Source organism: Podarcis erhardii (assembly GCF_964252035.2).
Source record: "Podarcis erhardii genome assembly, chromosome: 8".
Lineage (NCBI taxonomy): Eukaryota > Metazoa > Chordata > Lepidosauria > Squamata > Lacertidae > Podarcis > Podarcis erhardii.
This window is the reverse complement of record NC_138499.1, coordinates 46,212,547-46,226,654: the sequence shown is the minus strand read 5'-3', so window position 1 is coordinate 46,226,654 and position 14,108 is coordinate 46,212,547. Positions and strand designations below refer to the sequence as shown.

The 14,108-nt window shown below is 40.7% G+C and overlaps 1 protein-coding gene and 1 long non-coding RNA gene across 2 annotated transcripts in view; both read left to right on the top strand.

Moving 5' to 3' along the window:
• Positions 1-11,960, top strand: part of TTC39C (tetratricopeptide repeat domain 39C) — a 42,011-nt gene extending 30,051 nt beyond the window's left edge. The window contains exons 10-14 of the mRNA XM_081873699.1: positions 2,166-2,289; positions 4,681-4,778; positions 5,001-5,105; positions 7,371-7,409; positions 7,697-11,960. Coding sequence (XP_081729825.1) covers positions 2,166-2,289; positions 4,681-4,778; positions 5,001-5,105; positions 7,371-7,409; positions 7,697-7,786 — 456 coding nt within the window. The 3' untranslated portion in view covers positions 7,787-11,960. The remainder of the gene's footprint in view (positions 1-2,165; positions 2,290-4,680; positions 4,779-5,000; positions 5,106-7,370; positions 7,410-7,696) is intronic.
• Positions 3-1,026, top strand: LOC309348498. Its single transcript, XR_014159435.1, has 2 exons — positions 3-173; positions 237-1,026. It is a non-coding gene; the product is annotated as an uncharacterized lncRNA (long non-coding RNA).
• Positions 11,961-14,108: the final 2,148 nt, after the last annotated feature.

Below are 14,108 nucleotides of genomic sequence, written 5' to 3'. Positions count from 1 at the left end.
GATGAGCATAGGCCGAGTTGATTTGATGGTGGTGGTGGTGGTGGTGGTGGTGGTGGTGATAGCAATCTAAGCTGAATCTTTTAAAATCTTTTCTGAACAATGCAGTTTAAATACTGATGTTTACTGACCCTGTTAAAATAAGTATGTCAGGACCTGTCATGAGAAGCATGTGTGTTTCAGGCTGGGACACCTCCCCCCCCCCCCCCCGGTTTGTACCCCTCTCAACTTAGGAAAAGGCCATGAGTTTCATGAGATCAGCGCTAGAGAATCATTCAATGCTGTGCTGGTTTGTACATTATTTTCTCCTTATGGAGAGAATGCACATAATTTTAGTGAGAATCTTAATTTTGTATGCTTCTTCTGCCAGATACAGGAATACTTCTGTAAATGGAAACTGGTAGTGGAAGAATTCCACTGGAAAAGCTAAACCATGTCTGTCTTAATGGGAAAGCAAAATAATATTATAGTGCATGTGACATTCTGAAGAGAAAAATAGACAATCCATTTTTTTATTATGTTCGTGACGTTTTCCTTGTTCAGTTACTGTGCTGTTAGTGTCTGTAGAATGATCCTATTAAGGTTACTGCTGTAAGAACATTTTAAAATCTCTGTATGGCATTTGTTTTATGTCTTGGCTTAAAGCAGTGTCAACAGCGTTTAAAACTCCCATTGTTCTAGGCACATTTTGCGACTGGGAATTTCATTAGCACAAGCAATTTCTGAGCAGTACTGCACCTAAAATTTTTGATTTAAACTGCCGCTGCTGATGCTGAGGGCGTGGGAGGAGAAATTTTGCCTGCTCAACTTCCAAGAAATCACTGCAGCATCAGGCAAGCTGATAGGTTCTGCCTCTCAGCTGGCCTTACAGAAAGGCAGTGTTTTGAGGGACCCTCAAATATTAAGGGGGCAGGCAGGGGAAGCATGGCTTTGTGTTTTTTTGCAGTCTTCAGATGAGGACTAGATCATGTGAAAAATGAACATAAGATTTTAGCAGCAGTTCATTAATTTTCATTTTTGTATTATTATAAAGAAGTGTGCCTAGTCATTCTTTTGTGGCGCACATAACTTGGTTTAATGTGCCATTTAGCTCCTAGTTTTCATATCTCAGCTTCTACCACTGAGTGTCACAAACAGTTTAAATTGCCAACAGGCTATCTGGAGAGAAAATGGTTTCACTTCTTTTATCTGGTCCCTTTTCTTTCTCTCTCCTTTGTCCTCTCTTGCCCTTGAAAACTTTCCCATGTTTGTCCCCTTGCTTTGTTGATACCTGAGATAATACCAGGAGTTTAGATTCCTGGAGGCAGATCTAAATTAGAAGAGGGAACTGTGGACATGGTGTTGGGCAGTAACCCAAGTGTGTTGTTGACCTTAAAACCAGTACATTTCTGCTATGGGGGTGGCTTGGTCTGGGTGGACAGGGGTGGTTAATGAGGTGAAGGATCTAATAAGTGATATGCTATGGATCTCCCCATAGGAGTCTGGGACTCGCCCACAAATTGCGTTTTTCTTAACTAATTGGAAAGAGTCTCTCGTCCTCGCAAGACAAGTTGTGACTCTTTATGATTAGGAATCTGATCCAGAAAGTGGGTACATTCAATATAAATGCTCTCCTTTGATGTGAGCTCAGAAATGCTTCGCAAAATTCTTAAGTTAAAGGGAAGTGCCTTTAACTTTAAATCCATGAGATCTGCATTGCATGTATTGGTCTTTATATTTGTTAGTTGCTTTGTACAAAAAAGTCTCAAAGCAATTTAACAACAGGATTAAATGCCCAGCTGCACCATGGTCATGCGCAAAGATCAGCCTGTCATTATTCTGAGCTTTTCAGTACTAGAGGGGAATGTTTTGGAAGAGTGGGACTTAAAAATGTGCGCCCTGCGAGTCCCAAACAGTACTACAAAGTTCCTGTTCTAGTCTGGCTGAAGACCTGAACAGCACACACTTTGTAGTGTTTAGGGGTACACTGGAGGATTATGTTGTGGCACATGATTCTTTACGCTGACATTTCAGTCTTTAGAGGTTTGCTGTTTTTCTGGCTGAATGTTACAAATATCCTTCAGCTTGTCCAATTGTATAACTTTAAAGGTTGCATTTTGAAAACATGTTGAAAACTTCTGGCCCTTGGCTTAGATGGAAGTTAAAATAAACCATTTTATTGTTTTCAGGCAGATAGATTTAGGAAGCAGAAACCAACCAAGCAACTCTGTATACTGGCATCCATTGAAGTATTGTATTTATGGAAAGCTCTTCCAAACTGCTCCTTCCCAAACCTACAGCACATGAGTCAAGGTACAAGATGTGATGTCTGTTACTTTTTATTGTTGTTTTCTGCACAAACTGTTTCTTTTACAAACCCTCACTTTTCTGTCGCTAATACTTGCAGTTTGTGCCAATTTAAAGCAGAAACTGGCTTACTCATCTAATGATTGATACACTATAAACTCTTGGGCTTTGAATAATAAGCAGTTTGAAGTGGATAATAAACCAGATTGTGGAAATGTGAGTATTGTTCTCCCACCACCGATCAGAACATATTCTTGGCAGTAATGTGAGCCAAAATATAGTGCATGGTAGCTACTGGTTCAGTGTTGTGGTTTGCCATTGTTCCCTCTATTTCTGATGTTCAGGCTGTGAGTACCAGTGCTCATGTAGCTTCCCGAGAGAGAGCTATCAATAGATGCAGGAGTCCAAGGTAATGGGAAGGGGCACACTGAGACAGTTAGCCACTGCCCATCCAGCTTATGCCACCCCTTCTCCTCTCACTATCTCCCCTCTGTGCACAGCAAAGATTACTTGATATTACATAGATAGGGTTGGCTGTTAGTTGCCCAGTCTGCATCTTCATATCTCGCAACTGGTTTCTGAAACAATCTGGTCCTAAACGCTTAACACATTAAAGGTCAGAACCAGCAGTGTAAATAAAGCCCTGAAACAGATGGGCAACCAGTAGGGATGGTATAAGACCCAGTATTCCAGTACCTGATGACAACTGGTAGAAGTTTCCTGAATGTCTGAAGGGAGCCCCATATTTTCATGCCCTATTCACTTCGAAATTAGGGCATGAATAACTGATGCCAGATCTGTCATCTTCAGGAAGTAGAGACAGGCAGAGATGACAAATATTCTTTACTATCTACTCATGTTTTGCCTTAATTTGAAGCACGCTTTGTTAGACTGTGGATTTCTGAAGATAAAAAAGCATATTGCTTCAAAGGAAAAACAAAACTATACAGCATTCCTCTACAGCTGCCTTGTCATGCATCTCTTTAAGAGAGTTCTTCAGTGCCAAGGCTGATCTTAGTGGTGATGTCATTTGTCTCGGGTTGCTGAAGAAGCTATAAGCCTTAGGATGGAAGAGATTCATATTAAAAATGGCAGCTGGCACTCGCTGTGAGCAATTTAGACAAGACTTAAAACACGTCTTCTGACTTTTATGACTGTACTTTAGGCCTTGGGAAATTGGCTTTAGGGCTGGAAAAGCCATCCAGAGGTAAAGGCTGCAACTTGAACATATTTCCATAAGTTCATTTTTCTGTGCCATTTGACTCATACAGAATACAAGGCTGGAAAGCTTGACTTAAACTCATGGTGTGTGTACACTTCTGTGTCCAACGTGTTCCTCCCTGGTTCATGCAAATACAGTCATACCTTGGGTTACAAACGCTTCAGGTTGCGTTTTTTCGGGTTATGGATGCGCCGAAACCCAGAAGTACCGGAACAGGTTACTTCCGGATTTTGGCAGTCATGCATGCGCAGAAGCGCCAAATCGGAACCTGCGCATGCATACACGTGGCGCTGCGGGTTGCGAACGTGCTTTCCACGCGGATCACGTTTGCAACCCGAGCATCCACTGTAAAGGATTCATAACATTTTACATTATTCGTTTTTTATCTGTAACTTCACAAACCTTTCGTTGCTCCTTTGTTTCTTAACCAGTTCTTAGTCAACATAAATTTGCTGCTTCTTTAAACACATTTGGTATTTCCTCCAGCATAAACATAAATGAAAATATTTGTGCAATAGAACAGTATGTTTTAAAGCTATTATAAACATTTCGGTGTTGGTTGAACTATGAGCCAATTCATATATTGTTTCACCTGGCTCTCCTGCACATTTGAATGGCCATGCTGAAGGTTTAGGGGTCAATCCATCCCCCTAGCTGGCGCTGGTGGGGCTTGATGGAGCTACGCAGCCACTGCTGCTTTCCACAGCCCAGATCGGACCCATTGCCATCATGCATGAGTAGTAGGGTTGGCACTGGATCCATCTGGTGGTTGATGATTGAAAGGGGAGAATATTAGCATTTTTTTGTCCAGATGTTGATTGGACTAAAAAGTCTAAAGTGAAGACAGAAGATTAGGGGATAGGTTTAAAGCAGCCTTCCTCAATAATTTGCCCGCCAGGTGTTTTGGACTACAACCCCTATCATCCCTGTCCACTGGCTGATGAGAATTTGAAGTCCCAAACTTATCTGTAGAGCAACAACTTGGGGAAGATTGATTTTAAAGCTTTTTAAGCAGCTTTCTGTATCTAATTTGTTTTTGTTATGATTACGTTGGGTTTCTTGTATACTGCTTAAAGGCAATTGTATTAAAATTGTGTACAAATAGTTGAACTAAATTTAATTTTTTTTATCTAGTTTAAAAACTAAATGCTTCAACCTTTTCTTTTCTGATAAAGCTTGCCATGAAATTGATGATTCCACTGTTGTTGGTTTAAAGAACTTGCTACTTGGGGCCATACACAAATGCTTAGGAAATGCTGAAGATGCTGTTCAGGTATGTTCCTCTTCTAAAGTCCCTGAACTCCTAACAGCTAGGGAGTTCTTCCAAGTTTATTTTTGATTTGATGCATTAACTGGTTCTGAAGCTAACTGGCAAATCAACAGGCCCTGCAGGTGAAGATAGTTGCAAGATCTGAGAATATGTTGTCCAGTGTGAAGGTTTCTTTTGTTCTTTGAAATGTCACTGTGTGTTGAATGTGTCAATTTTGTTTTACAGTTCTTTCAACGAGCCCTTAAAGATGAACTGTGCCGCCAAAACAATTTATATATCCAACCCTATGCTTGCTATGAACTTGGCTGTCTCTTGTTAGAAGACCCACAGGTAAATCGTACAGCATACTTTGGAACTGTCTGATATTTGGTGTGACATTACTGCTTCAAAAGAGAAGTAGAGGAAGGTTGCAAGCTATCTGGAATGTGCATTTTCTCTTTTTGGCCTTTCTTAGCGGTGTTATTTTTAACACATGCTCCTGTGTTCTGGGGAGTTGTATTAATCTTATCCTACCAGTTTATTGATTGCCTAACATAATTGCATCAAGTTTACCAGCAATTTATTGATACGACTCTTGCATTTAATCAGTGCAATAAAATCAATGGTCCATTTGAAATGTCCATTTATTCAGTCACTGCAGCATTGATGGTGGAATGATATTGCACTGATAGGTAAAGGTAAAGGTACCCCTGCCCGTACGGGCCAGTCGTGTCCGACTCTAGGGTTGTGCGCCCATCACACTTAAGAGGCCGGTGGCCAGCGTGACGAAGCTGCTCTGGCGAGCTGGCACCAGCGCAGCGCACGGAAACGCCGTTTACCTTCCCGCTAGAAAGCGGTCCCTATTTATCTACTTGCACTTAAGGGTGCTTTCGAACTGCTAGGTGGGCAGGAGCTGGGACCGAAAGATGGGAGCTCATCCCGCCGCGGGGATTCGAACTGCCGACCATGAGATCGGCAAGCCCTAGGCGCTGAGGTTTTACCCACAGCGCCACCCGCGTCCCTTCTATTGCACTGATAGTACAGGTGATATTGGCGTCAAATGAATTGCATATGGCATTTCAATATATGATCTAGCTCAGGGGTGGAAAATCTTTTCAGCATGGGAGGCTAGTTCCTCAACTCCATCATCCCCAGCCACTCTGATGTTGGTCACATGACATCAGCATGGTGTCAGATGACCCATTTCCCCCTTTGCAATGAGGTTTAAGTTCAAGTATCACAATAAAAGGTTAAAGAATACTGCATGAGAAGATGTCTAAATTGTGTTGCTGGTCTGTATACATGTAGCATTAGCATGTCAGGGACCTGTAGTTGATGGTATGCCAGTAATGGTAGCTAGAGCCTAATGGTCAAATTTTTAAAATTACATTGGCTACACTGAACCCTTGTTGGGTAAGGGTTCTCAGCCTCCCCTTTTTTCCTTTCTTTTGCATGCTCAGCATTACTCTTAAACCAGGCATTAGCTGGCTACGAATGTGGCTTGGAGTCTCTCTTCCTACCCCTACCTCTCCAGCACATTTAGGGTGAAGTGGGAGAGTGGTGGTTAGCATCATGGATGAGATTAGGAGGGAAGGGAAGAGCATCGGTACAGGTAAAGAGAGCGAGGAATGGGTGGCTTGCTGGGTTGCTTAAGCCCTTTTCCAGTAGGGAACACTCTTGAGTAGTCCAAGCATTATTAACATATACTTAATGCCTCCCAACTGTGCGTGGCAAAACTTGTGAAGCTAGTAAGAGTGTAAAGATCTAGGCATGTAAAAATTAGAGATCTTCGTACTCTTTCTCTTCATGCTTCATACACTCAGCCGCCCACGCTTCTCTTCATTGCCATATTTAAAGAGAAGGTCTTATAATAGCTTTTAATTAATGCTTTTCAGACCTGCCTCTTAATTGCTCTCCGGCAAGACCATGGAAAGGCGGCACGAGCTTGTGTTGAACATGAAAAACAGAGATCCAGCATTTCATATTTGCCTTTTTATTTGGATCCTTGTATGAAGAGGGATATACAAGGGCTATGCCCCATTTTTGTATACTTAAAAACACACAATGCATGTGGAAGATGGCCTACGAGGTTACTGCTTTCTAGAAGGAGATTTGGGGGGAGGGGGGAGTCACGTTGCACAAGCAGAAATCCTTGTGCTAATGGGACTCATTAATTGAATATCGCCCACTGTGTGTGCAAATTTGTTCTTCTTTTTAATGTGTAGAGACAGCTGCCAGTTATTTTGAGATACCTAAAAACTTATTGAGTGACGTTATTTATTAAAATTACGTTTCTAATTTCCGGTAGTTGGCATTTTGCTAGCCAAACTCATTATTAGAACTTGAATTCTCATTAGACCAGTTAAAGAGGGACATTCAGTGGTGACTAACCAGACCATAGAACAAGTTTCCACTGGTGCAACAAGACATCCTCTCCTCTCCCCTGCCTACCCCCCAATTTTTCACTGTAGGGTTTGGAAAACCTCCAGAGCACATTTAAGCAGAGAGTGAAGAAATGAAGAAAGTCCCATAATGTGCCATTGTCTGTCTCCCAAAGTATTATTTTCTTGCATTTGCACACAAATTTTAAAAATGACATTTTGCTTCCTCCTGCAGACAGTACCAAGAGGCAAAGCATTACTGCTTCAGGCAAAGGTAAAAAAAAGTAAATTAATTGAGCATTGTTATTATTATACAGATGGGGCGTCCTTTCCTTCATGATATAGCCTGGCTGGACTTGGAGGGTGGCATTGCTAATAGTAATTGTGGGATGTGAATGGAAACCTCTTATCCTTCCCAGCCTGCATTGCCATTGAGGGTATTGAGCTATGTCCTATAAACAAATAAATGCCATATTCTGTCCTGTGTAGAAGTTACCATGTTTTTTGGTAAACCTGAGTGAGTTAGGCTAATGTATTCGTTTGTTTGCTTTTTCATTGCAGGAGGAATTCACAGGGTATGATTTTGAGAACAGATTGCATGTCCGCATACATGCAGCGTTAGCCTCTCTAAAAGAAGTGGTCCCCCAGTGATGGGCAGGATGCCTCAACTCTTTCTTCTCCCTGTTTCTGCACTCAGAGCAAAACTGTTAGGAGGACCAGCTTCTCTACTGAAAACAACCACCAGTGCCAGAGACACTTTTCCCACGACATCTAGAGTTGGTGGCAGAAAACCATTACCATCTTCAATGGTTAAGGGCAAAATTAGCCAAAAAATATTAAGTGTCCTAGGGCCTAATCCAGTAGCAATTTCTCTTGCACAAGTCCTAATTGAGTGAGTGGGAGCTAGAAGTTGCCTAACTCCTGGTATAGATATGTGAAGGCCTGGGGCGATGGGGACTGGAAAATTGGGTTAGGTTGTGGAGAGGCAGTTGTTACTCAATTATTCCAGCCCCCACCTCCCACTTGTCTTCATATATCTACTCTGGGATTCTGTGGGATTTGTGCTAGAGGACTTCTCCAGGTTTGGAAGCCTTTGCTTTTGAGGTGTGTCTTTTTTGTTTGTTCTTAGACAAAGTGGAACATATTTAGCTTGTGATTGTACAAATGAGCCTATAATAAGCACACTTTGACTTCTATAACAACATTGGCTCAGTTTCTGCAAAAAGCTTTTTTCTCTCATTTTGGATAGGTTTATTTGTTCTTTTGAAGAGGGATACCAACTGTTTGTTGAAACAGTACTGTGTAATTAATTGTTTGAAACTGTAAATAGGCAGAAATAGATATTATTTTATTCAGAGGCCAACAAAAACAGAGCGAGCCTGGAAAGAATCAAGCCTGGCTCACTCACAGCACAGCAAACCTGCTCATTTAAGTTATATTGATCATCCAAATGCATGTGTAACAGAGCCTACCCCTATATTTGTGTTAAATTGTGTGAAGATTTAGAAACTTCTATTTTTCAGCCAAATGTTTATTTTTTAAACCCTTAATAATTGTGTTACGGACATTTTTTATCTGTTTTAAATGGTACTGTTGCCTACTAGCTTTGCTGTTAACAAGGTGTTTACAAATTATCACTCATATGTTAAATATAATGGGACTTGCCATGTGGCAGTCCAGACTTATGATGTCACTTATCTTTATTCCAGTTTGTTTTAGTGTTTTATTTTTAACAAGTAAGTGTTTTTTTAAAAAAATCAAAAACAACTCAAACACCAATTTTTGGAATAGCAGTTTTCCTAAATACTTGGGAATTGTGTAACTTTATAGAACTGAAGTACCATTTTCTTTCAAAGTGGTTAGAGCCTTACTTTCACTCCTGGTATCTAGCTATAAACTTTTATTCTGGCACACTCTGAAATACGCTTACATTGTTTGTACTTTACCTGACTGACTGGCTCCAACACTTTCTTGGCATATGGAGAGTACAAATTTGTTGGCCCTGATTCAGACCTTGGCAGGCTTCTAGCGAACACGTGGAGATAAATATAAGCAGGTGACTCCACATTTCACCTCCAGCTCTCGCTGATACTCCGTGTGGTGCAGTGCATATAGAGCATTCCCCAACCTGCATAGGCCTGCTCCCCAAACTGCCAAATATTGACTGGAGCTGTGGGTCAGATTGCCCTACTCTCCCTTTGGCCAGTAAAAAGCACTTCACGACAGCTGAACCTGCTGCCTTCAAAAAGAGAATTTGAATGTTTAAGAGATGTAACTACACCTTTACTTTTTAGTAACACTATATGCTGTGAATATTTCTTTATTATTATCATTATTTATTTCTTTGGAGGAGTCCCATTTCTCAATGGATTGACAGCTTATCTGCTTTGGTTTCATTTTGTAAACATGGGATGTTTGCTCTTTAGTTTGCTTTAAATGGCAGGATTTGCCATTCTGTTTCTTGGCTTGGAGATTAAAAAAAACCACAAACCTGTTGGGATCCTTGCAGTAAATTCCTTGGAAGGGCAAGGGGATTGGGAAATTAGCAGCGCTCAAGAAAGAGACTGCAGTTGCCTTACAACAAGATGGTTTCACCCTTGGTGGTCACACAGAGAGTCAATGGGTATCAAACACAGCAGCAGCATCCTCATCCCTGCATGGTCATGGGATCGGAGGATAAGCTTTCAATGTTGAGCTCATGAAACAGGAGCAGCCATCCTACAGCTACAAAATTTAACAAAACTTAAAACACGTAGTGGGTTGGGAGCTATATGCCTGTGTGAAAGCATTTTTGACCCCTGATTGCTTATGAATCTCACACAAACACACACACATACAATTTTTCTGCTATTTTTTTTTTTTAAATTGGTGCAAGCACTTTACCTTATCTGCAGTTTTTCTTTAGACACGAATTGGTAAGTTAAACTAGCTCAGCATCTTAGACTCTTGTAGAAGTTAACTGTTTTAAGTACACCTGTGCCAGTTTACATGACTTGAGGATTACACACCAATAAATGCCTGAGCAAGGCTATTAAAGTTAGAAGACTTTTGCACTGGCATGATGGGTTCATAGGAGGGGCTCATCACAAGTGTCTAGATGATAAATAAAACAGTAGTGACCTGACCATGGGCCTATTGCTGTCGCCAGGTCTGTTTTGAGATGTGCTAATCCTGCAAGCAAAGTAATCTCGCCTTGTATGTTGACAGCGGCTCAGTGCCATCCATGTATTTCCCCCACTCCCACCCCTCTCGTGCACACATAGAAGAAACCTCTATCTTGTAAATGTCAAAGGTATTTTTATATTAGATTATGCCAGTGATGAGAATAATCTCAGCTGTATTTTATGTAATTGGAATAAGTTTTTATACTTTATAGCTCGGAGGCATGGTCTAATAGCAATAACAGAGTAAGCATCTCATTGGTTTAATATATATATATATTATTAAGAATTTACCAGGTCTGGTATATTTTTGTTGTTGTCACAACACATTTTGTTGTTGTTATCACATTATGACGTCCTTCAAGTGAATAACTTGAATTTTTACATGTCACTTTAGATTGTTTACTTTGGTGTGCTATAAATGTCTTTAATTTACAGAACTTGTACTTTAAAAAATATTTCTGCTGAGTAAAATTAAGAACAAGATTTGAGGGTTTTCCCTTTTTTGTAATTACCCTTCAGTTAAGTAGCCTTCTAGTGATAAATATGCATAGTTTTTCAAGGATACGTGGATGTTTATCAAAGTGAATGGTGTAACTTATGGCCAAATTTGATGTGGTGCAGGAGACATGTGGAGGGTTTCCCAATAGTTTTGTTTAATGCAGTTGCAAGGGCATTCATTTGATCAGAGTTGGAAGGAGGGTGGTGCTTAACCACCTACTGAGCAATACACACAAGCACTTGAGAGAATAAATACTAGGGCCTGTTACCTTTTTCCATTCTGGGCAGAAGGAATTTTGATGAGAGAAAGGATTAAATTTCCCTTCTGCTCTATTCAAATTAGGGTCATATCTAGGCTGGGTCTTTAGGCCTAGTTCTCCTCTGAGGTGGTAGGCCTGTGCTTGGCTTCTTTCAAGAAAGTCTGAGGAAGTGGGCTCACAGGATTAAATGTTCCTCTGTATTTGACAACCACAACACCTCCACATAGAAGACTAGCTTCTCAGGAAAAGAAGTTTCTAACCTAGAAAACTTCTTCCTAACACCTAGTTTTCCGTGTACAGCTCAGATTGGTTTATCACCTCAGTGAGAACAAAGGCTGAAATGTTCTGGGCTGCCACCGGAACCTGAATGTTTGTTCTTCATGTTTTAGTTTGTCCAGGTTTTGCAGACTGAGTACTTCTACCATATTCAGCTCAGAACTGATTCATACTTGCATAGAAATATCAGCATACAGAATACATGTGTAGATGTTGGTTGAATGGTGAGCATGCACTTAAAATTGCTGGTTTTCCCTAAATATACCTGGTTACAAGGGTGTGTGATTCTTTCCTTTTAGTTTCCCCTGTTTCTACTGTAGGGAAACCCAGCTGTTTAATAGTACTCATGCCACTCAGTTGATGCACTGCCCATGTCTTGTGTAAGCATAATTCAACCTATGAAATGGGTCTCAGTTGTGGCTTGGACAACAGTATTCCATGTGTGCTGCAAAGACATGTTTCCCATGCAAAATCTGTACTTGTTTACCATTTTAAAAAAATGTTTTCCTTAAAAAATGTATTCACTTTCCCCCCCGGAGCCAAACACTTTATGTTCTGCCACTAAACTTTCAATGCTTGTTTCTTATATTTACCACATTGGTTCTTAAATAAAATCTGTAGAACATTTTCCTGACTTGACCTCTGTTTTTTAAATGCCATCCTGTTGTATCCCTCAGCACCTGCATAGATTACATCAGCGGCTTAGCCAGGAGGGTTGCTTGATCAAACAAATGTGAAAGCGACAATTGTTGCACAGCAAATAACAGCAGAGTTAATGTAATAGAGGAGCAATTAATTAAATTGAACAAACTGTGGAAATCAAAAGAAAATTTATATTGAGTTATTTTTTTGGCTAGCCTAGCTCAGAGGAAATGGAGTGTGCTGGGCTTATACTATGATACAATAATATTTATCAATTAAATTGTACAATTTCACATCCCTCACTTGTGAACCATTGCATTGAAAACTGGTTCCCTTCTTTTTCTATTGGAGTGCCAAGACTGCCACAGTTAGACTGGAAGCTTTGTAGCATAAGTCACACTCACAATAATTCATTCAGCATAACTTGGATAAATTTTACATGGTATGAACTGGGTATGATTTACATTTGGAAGGGATTTCCCTCTAGATTAAGTTGCTTGGAGGCCTTGGAGTTTGTTTTGTGAGCTGAATTGTGCCACAGGTTGATCTGTGTTGTGCAAGTGGGTGAATGGTCTTTGTGTGCTGGGTTACGTTTAGATGGCCTTCAATCTCTTCCAGTGTAATGGTTGCATAAAATCCATTAGACTATGCACAATGTTCGCTACTTCAGTTTGAGAATTTTTCAAAAATCACTTTGTTTAGGTATTCAAGGTGGTGGTCATACAAGGTTGTATACGGTTTAATCTGTAGTACAGACCTGCAGATAGTTCAGTGCTTTCAAGCCTTAGCTCAAACATAACATAGGGAAATGCCTGAATAGATCCCAGCATTTTGAAAACATTAGCATTAAAAAAAGGAATCAAAATACACTTGTATTAATTACCTGAGTGTTTGAATAATTCCAGATCTACAAAGTTCTACTTCTGCTTTCCATGCATATGCAGGCTTTGAAAACCTTTTATCTGCCTATACTCAATTGCTTACTCACTTGACTACTAGCTTTGCCAAGAGTCCACCTGCATTCACTCCCACACTTGTCTTTTACGTTCTCCTAAAGTCCTGAGTTACAGAGAATTGGTCCACAATATTCAAAATCAGAAAATACATGACAACAAAAACCACAACACTGTGAAGCCTCAAAAGCTTACATGAACTCCCCAGTGGACATCTGTGCCTGCTGTGTTTCAGGATCTCTTCACATACTTTATTTTCAGGTGCACACAGAAGTCAATGTAGCAAATAAATGTTCGGAAAGCACATGCATCATATAGCTATACTCACAGAAGCGGATGCCAACAGTCCCCTGTTGACTTGCATGCAACTTGTTAATTTGTTACCACAGAGCCTAGGGCTTGCAGATCAGAAGGTTGGCGGTTCGAATCCCCGCGACGGGGTGAGCTCCCGTTGCTCGGTCCCTGCTCCTGCCAACCTAGCAGTTTGAAAGCACGTCAAAGTGCAAGTAGATAAATAGGTACTGCTCCAGTGGGAAGGTAAACGGTGTTTCCGTGCGCTGCTATGGTTCACCAGAAGCGGCTTAGTCATACTGGCCACATGACCCGGAAACTACGCCGGCTCCCTCAGCCAATAAAGCGGGATGAGCGTCGCAACCCCAGAGTTAGCCACGACTGCACCTAATGGTCAGGGGTCCCTTTACCTTTACCTATGGCCCTTGGAAGGCGCTCAAGCAGTGAAATTATACAGATTTAATGGAGCTAGGGGAGAACTTAATGCTGAATAGCTGAGCTTTTCACGTTTATATAGCATTTCTTGACACATTGCGAGTGGATTTGAAAAGTCAAACATTTAAGAAACATGTCTTTTGTACTCATATTCACATGCCTCCTGTATGTTGTCAATTTGTATGCATGCAGGCATCCATTTTGTTGCTGCTTATTTATAAAGCACTTCCAAAATACTGGAAGGAGAGAGGTATGTGTCTTCATGAGTGTGCAATCTAACCTTTGACAGCAGTATGAAGATACATTTTATAGGGGTGGGAGAAGCATGTGTTACAGATTGTAAACAATCTTTTCAGACAAAACAATTTTTTAAAAACACATTTATAACCACCTTGCCTTCTGCTCGCTATTTTATCGCCAGAGGAACCCTGTAAGCTGGGTGAGGCTAAAATGC